The sequence below is a fragment of the Clupea harengus genome, chromosome 3, assembly GCF_900700415.2.
Source record: "Clupea harengus chromosome 3, Ch_v2.0.2, whole genome shotgun sequence".
NCBI lineage: Eukaryota > Metazoa > Chordata > Actinopteri > Clupeiformes > Clupeidae > Clupea > Clupea harengus.
The window spans coordinates 11807763-11815262 of record NC_045154.1 but is presented as its reverse complement, the minus strand read 5'-3'; the positions used below and the strand labels follow the sequence as shown (position 1 = coordinate 11815262).

Below are 7500 nucleotides of genomic sequence, written 5' to 3'. Positions count from 1 at the left end.
GGGAAGGGTAGGAACTTAAATAGCATGCAGTTCAGAAAAACATCTAACACACAATACAGATCATAGTATACTCATTCACACACACACGCACACGCACACGCACACGCACACACACACACACACACACACACACACACACACACACACACACACACACACACGCAGACACACACACAGTAGTTAGACCAGCACCCCAATGCTTCACATTTGCACTCACACCTTACTCCCTCACTGTAAAATCTGCAAGGTTGTGAATTGCAGAGGAAGAAAACACCATTGTGTAATTCCCACATGGATGGATGAAACCTTTTTCTGCAGTCAGATCTCATCTTGAGTCAAGCTGCTTGCGTCTGAAAGATGAAATAACCACCCTTCATACCTCTGAACTTCCACCTCACACACACACACACACACACACACACACACACACACACACACACACACACACACACACACACACACACACATACACACAACAAAATAGATAGATAGACACTGCCATCTCTGGTTGAGTTGGATCAATTATCAGTGGGTGGGGGTTGGGGGGAGGGGGGTAGAGAAGAGAGATAGGGCGAGAAAGAGCAAGAGAGAGAAAGGTGAGTGTGTGTGTACGTGTATGTGTGTGTGTCGCGGGGGAGGAGGTGGTCAGTGTCCATCATAGATTCTACTCTGTGTTCTTGTCAGATGGACTGCCTTTGTGCGTGAGTGTTTGTGTGTGCATGTCTCTGTGCGTGCGTGCGTGCGTGCATGCCAGGGAGGTTGGGAGGGTTCCGCCATTGCTTCGTGCTCGAAGCCTGGCATCATTCGCGCAGCTACTCCAGAGGTCAGCCCTCATCTCATATTCAGCCTCAGTCGCGCTCTGAGAAAGCAGCAAAGCCGCCTACACCTCAAAGAGCATCCAGGAACATCCTCTCAGTTCAGCTTCACACAGGCTACAACCAGGGAATCCTGCAGGGGCCGAACACCCAGTAATGCTATTATAAGATAATCTGTGGGCTGGTGAGGTCGAAAAGAGGGCTGTATTCAAAATAAAGAGCTGTTAAAGTAAAACCAAGGGTTAAGTGGCTGACAATACCTGTGTTTTCTGACTCTGGAAGGATTTTCACTAATTAAAAATGGGTGATGTTGAGCTAAAAGGATGAGGGTATAGTTTCCTGCTGTTCTGTTCCTGATTTTTGTGTATGTGGGCGATTGCTTTTTTGTATTCCAAACTATTCTGTATGACTGATTATAATTGCCTCAGTCTGCTACATGTGTTTTGCACTGAGACCATTCATCTCCTTTCTCTTTTGGGGTGAGAGAGCAAGGGAACCAAGATGATCCAGGTGGAAATCAGTATAACCTCCACCTTCATGAAGGGTCCAAACACACAACTTCATGAGGGAATGCTCACAGCCACACCCTCAAGAGGAGGGATGGATTTAAGGACACCCTGAAGTAGCTGTGCATTTACTGTAGTGAGTCTACCCTGCTGTGAAGTTCTGATGTAGTTGTGTAGGCTGGACATAGTATTCTTAGTCTGCATTTCAGACGGATCTACACCCTACTATAGTTCTGACAGTTGTGTTGTAGTTAAGTTTCTTTTTTTGTCCATAATGTTAATGGGAGGTGTGAACTGAAGCTGGACCTACATTGCACAGTGATCTGAACAGACGCATTGGTCATCCCCACTAAGTTCTCGGCGACGCAGGTCAGCAAGAAGTTGTTGTCCTCTCTGCTGATGTTGAACAGATCCAGGTTGACTGCATGAATGTTGTACCCCACAGACGACTAAAACAGAGAAGAACATGACCGAATTGTACATCAGAACTATGAACAGATTTCTATAGACAAATATAGATATGATACTACCAACAGATAGCATATTAGCATATTGAATAACCAACACTGGTGAGTAGGCAAGGGAGCACATATGGCCAGCTCATTATTACTGCAGAATGAATACAAGGACCAGGTTATTGGGACCCTGTTGCCAAGAGACCATGAACCCATATTCTGAGCTTTTCAAAAACTGAAAAGGAAAAGACATCTTTTTTCAAAGCTCCATTCAAGGACCTTTCCATTTGGTACAGAAGTGGTATGAATAATAAAATAAACAATGACAAAATAATGACATATAAAAGCATGAATCAGAAAGCGCTTATGGGGTCAGAAGCGGAGACACAGCTGGGCTTCAGGCCTGTGTCATTAGCACGTGTGTGTGTGTGTGTGTGTGTGTCTGTGACATTATGCTGGTACACATATGGAGGTCTAACACAAGGACATGAACTCAGGCCTTACCTGGTGCTGTTTAAAGGGGAACAGACCTTGCTCAGTGCACAGTAACATTACACCATTACACCAGGGCAGCACCATTTCATGTCCAGGTAGCGGTAGCATCAACCTCAGGTGTTAAGGAACACAGGTTAAACAGATGAGGTACGCACCACTCCTACCCTATGTCGATGAACTAAGCAAGGTTTTTCTTAGTGCAGGTTAAATGAACTTGGGTCTTACCTGATGCTTGTTGAAGGAGGTGAGAGAGTAACCTATGCTGGTTTATGGATGTATGCTCTTACCTGTCTGTAGTTTGTGGAATTATGGTAATACCTGATGTGGTAAAGTCGGAAACTTCTGACTTCCTACCAGTAGATGGATGTGAAGTTTTACTAATGTGGCTAAAAATAGTGAACTCTTCCCTGATGCTGGTGGATGGAGGTGAGGTTTTACCTGATGTAGGTAAAGGTGGTGATATCTTATCTGGTGGTGTTTGCTGGTGAGGATCTTTTGGTTAGTGAATTCTTGTGTATTCTTAGTGATGTCTTACCCCATGCAGGCGGATTGAGGTCAGGCCCTTAACCTTCCAGTCAACCTCTGGAAGCGGCAGGCCTGTCCCATTGCAGAAGATGGTTACCTTGTCACCCTCGGTTACTGTGAGGTTACTGTGGGACACGCTAACCTCTGGCAGGTCTGAGAGAACAAAGATGAGACATGAGTCAGAAAATGTGTGTGGTGTGTGTGTGTGTGTGTGTGTGTGTGTGTGTGTGTGTGTGTGTGTGTGTGTGTGTGTGTGTGTGTGTGTGTGTGTGTGTGTGTGAAAGAGAGAGAGAGAGAGATAGAGAGTAGGTGTGTTTTGTGTGTGTTTTGTGTGTGTGTGAGTGCCTGCGTGTGTGTATGTTTAATGTGGGTATGTGTGTGCGTTTCTGTGTGTGTGCATTTGTTTTTGTATGTCTGTATGTGTTCTTACCACACGATGAGTTCAGGTTCATGGTCTGTAGGGGGATGGGGGTGGTGTCCCACGTACAATAGAGTTGCTGGTTCTGAAGCCCCGCCTCTCCTCTCTGTTGCCATAGCTGCAGCCAGCGTATATCACACCCACAGTCAAACAGCACATCATCAAGCCTCCTGTTAAAGATCACACAGACAAACAGAAATGGAAATTATACATAATTTTGTAGTTCATGTAATTCACAAATTCTTGATTTAATGTTTGACAATGCATAAATGACTGTACCTTAACTTAAACAGCTTCAACAGACCACTAGAATGATTACAAAAATGTTTTGCTATGTACTTTGCAAGAGACGCTAAAACCAGAATAACCACAAGAGCACTCTTGACCAGGCAGGAGCTCATAGTGTGTACTGATAAACAGTATTAAGGGAGCCAGTAGAATTCAGGAAATGCCAAGGTAAGCGCTACTTGGATACCCACAGTGAGGGAACACGAACACAATGTAACCCTTTCCAGGTCTGGGACTACTATAAGAAAGTGTCAGGCCACAATTTTGCCGAGGAGGGTGAAGAATGTTCCAGACACTTTCTTGCTCAGGTTTAGTACTGAACCACCTCAGGCAGTAAAGAAACATGTCTCTCTTTCTCCTCATATATGAAGTCCATACTGTTGAAGAAGAGCAATGTAACTGAACATATTTGCCAGAATTTCGTCAGTTTCATCTCACTAAAGGCTCTTTTCATTGACAGTCATTTCAAGGACAAGGACACAGAAAGAGCACCATCATCCAGAACACAACACACACACACACACAGAGATTTCTGCTCTCAGCATGTGGAAAACTTCCAGTTCTGTTTGTGTGTGTGTGTGTGTGTATGTGTGCGTGAGTGAGAGAGAGAAAGAGAGAGAGAGAGAGAGAGAGAGAGAAAGAGAGTGAGAGACAGAGAGAGAAGGAGACATTTAATATGCTAATATGCTTAAAATGCTTGTTTGTTAATGGTATTCAGTGCGTACACTGCATGTTTTGACATGTTCCCATAATTCCAAGTGTTGGTGTTGACTTCAGAACCACAGGGTGTTACACCAGCCCCCACAATGACACAAACCGTCGCCTTCAGAGCAGAACACCCTGCAGTGCGTGCACACACTAACACACGCACACATACACACACAAGCACACATACAGTGCCCCCTTAACCCCTGTCCAAGGTTTTGTTCATTATAGCATGACAAACTGCATGACGTCTTAAACGAACACTGTGATGCATGTTTGCACTTAACGCACAGTGCACATTTCTCTAAAAGGAACAGGATTTGACTACAGAATGTGTTGATTTGTCATGTCAGAGTATAGAAAATCACATCCATGTTATCATTTTAGTTTTTTTTGTAACACACCACGTAACCAGAAAGAGAACCACATAGACAGACATTAGTCTAACAATCAAATTATGACGCGTGTGAGTTTATTGTTTTAATTAGTCTGACAGGCACAGAAAAACATTCTGCCATAAGCCTACACCTATCACATAATTGATATAGTTTTAAGAAATCTGTATGAGAATCCCTCCAATAAGAAAGACAGAAGCCATAATATATGCAGTGTTATATAGTCAGAAATAGGTTTGAAGACTAATTAACAATGAATACATTTCCAGATTCCAGATTCCAGGTTTACCCCATCATTGTTATTATTAGAAATCATGCCTATGGAATTGTAAATTAACAGCATTTATTTATATCACTTTTCTTCTTATATGAGCGCTTGAAGTTCTTTTAGCAAGACTGCCTCTCTCTCTCTCAAACACACACACACACACACACTGACAGCCATGGAAGTAGCCAAACAGCTCGCTGAGGGCCACTGGGGTGCAGTGTCTGGCTCAAGGACACATCGACATGGAGACAGGTGGACTCCCATTCCAAACAGGAAGTCCTCAGTAGCTAGACCACTGCTCTAGTTCTTGCACCAACGTTGCCTCATCACTGCCAAGCCTTGTTAACCATTGGAAGTGCCTTACAAACCTTTATGATTTCCACTTACACACATCTTTATGGAGAATGTTATCAAAGGGTGGTTTAGATACTCTTTCTCTGGTCACCATAGTCAATACACATTGTTAGAAAGATGCATTCAACAGTATGACCTAAATGTGGGCATATTAGGTGCTAAATACAAGATTGACTATGATCCTAAACCTATATTTTCCAAATTATGCGCAATTTTCTATTGTGTGTGTAAAAGAGAGAGAGCAAGAAAGAAAGAGAGCCTCAACAGAGTAGCATTATATCTCTCTTTCTGACCGCAGTATCATGGAAACACAGGTACATGCACTCAACACACAAACACATACACACAGAGAGAAAGAGGGAGAGATGAGTGGTACCCTAGCAGGAGTGTAATTGCCTGTGTTGCAGCTCATGGAGAGAAAACAGCAGCACCTCTCACACACACTCTGAGACACAGCCTCCTGCTGGGATATAGAGGGAGCATGGGGGTCTAGCGCACCCAAACACACACACACACACACACACACACACACACACACACACACACACACACACACACACACATGCTACCAGGTATACAGTACACACACACACATGCACACACACACACAAATCCCAGAGATAGAGCATGTGCATCTAACACCAGCAGGCCTGTTTGTTCAGCCACTGGCACCGGGAGACATGACAGACAACCTATCCCTCAGCACATAACAGCCACACACAGAGAGAAGGAGAGAGAGAGAGAGAGAAAGAAAGAAAGAGAGAGTGAGAGAAATGCAATTATACCAGTAAACACACGTACACACAGTCTCCACATTTTGTTAGAGTACTAGAGCCTGATGTAAGACTTCCTATTTTTCCATTCAGTTCAGGTGTGTGATGGCTTTGTAGCTCTTTTCCCTGTGTCTCATAGGAGGAAAGCTTAATGAAAAGCACATCCAGAGAGAGTTCAGTGGTACAAAGGGATTTCACTAAGCTCAGGCTAACTCATTATCAAACATGTACAGGATATCAGTCATACAGAGGGATTTCACTAAACTAAGTCTAACTTATTATCAAATATGCACGGCTCACATTTATCCATCTGATTTGGCAAATGCTCCACCTTGCACATGGGCTATCACAAGTTAATACCACAGCAGAAGCTAACAAAACATAAGCTGACAACATAAGCTTATACTAAACATAAGCTAACATTACATTAGCGAACCACCACATTACGTAATGCTAAAGTATAAGCATGAAACTGACATACTAGCTAACAATGAAATATATCACGGACGCAGAACCTACATTACAGCATAAGCATATGATAATCTTTAACCCCTGACCAGATTATGTTAATCATCATGCTACCACATGGTTTATAGCTAACGCTAAAACAAATACTAAACAAAAGCTTAACTCAATCATTTGTGCTAATGTTTAAAGATGAACCTAAAAATAGACTAAAGCCACAATTTAATGTAAATGCAACAAATGCTACTAATTACTTAAGGCTACTATGTTTTGTTTTGTTTTCTGACACATTGCCAGATTTTTTGGGAAGCACAGTTAAACCATCTTTCTACATGACCCTTTTATGCTAACCATTTATGCCAATTTTACTGTTTTGTCAAGTCTCTAGCAGGCAGGATTTAGTAGGATATATGTTTTTGAAAAATAAAAGTCATCCATTAATTTGCACATAGCCCTGCGCAATTGGCTACATATTTCTATGTGCATTTTTGTTCCTTCATTGCCCAAGAGTACCCACTTTGCTGGTGATCCATATGCGGTATGTTTTATGCATTGAGATGGCTAGGCTGCTCTAGAGAGTGCAATCCTGAATTTGCAAGTCTTTCAGTTGTGCATACATTACCTCCTCATGAGCTTTGCACATCTGAGTCACCTTGACCAGCGCAAAGGTTAAAGTGACATTTCCATTCAAGGCAACATTGCTAGCTAAACAATGAAGTCTTTGGTCAATGAATAATTGAGTGTTAGCAATTATTTAGCCACAATGTATCCATTTTCATGCTATGTCAGGTTGAGTGACCTTCAATATGTGTGTGACAGATAGAAACTTTTATTAAAAATATTAATTCAAACAAAAGACAGCTACACACAGTTGATTTGAGATGTCAAAATGACAGAGAGAGGTGTGTTCTTAGCTGTAAGCGCTGATTTGAGATGTGATGCAAGACTTTTTTTATTGTTTGAAATTTGCTACAAAGCATGTTTGTCGCAACAACAAAAAAAATCTGGGTTTCACTGGCTCTGTACCCATACTCTGCA

The 7500-nt window shown here is 42.5% G+C and overlaps 1 protein-coding gene across 1 annotated transcript in view; it reads right to left on the bottom strand.

The window, feature by feature from the left end:
- ntrk3a (neurotrophic tyrosine kinase, receptor, type 3a) overlaps window positions 1-7500 on the bottom strand; it is a 183645-nt gene that overhangs the window by 83725 nt on the left and 92420 nt on the right. Inside the window, exons 5-7 of the mRNA XM_012818359.3 lie at window positions 3227-3384; window positions 2807-2949; window positions 1632-1770 (exon numbers count right to left, since the gene is read on the bottom strand). Of these exons, the coding sequence (XP_012673813.1) occupies window positions 1632-1770; window positions 2807-2949; window positions 3227-3384 (440 nt within the window). The remainder of the gene's footprint in view (window positions 1-1631; window positions 1771-2806; window positions 2950-3226; window positions 3385-7500) is intronic.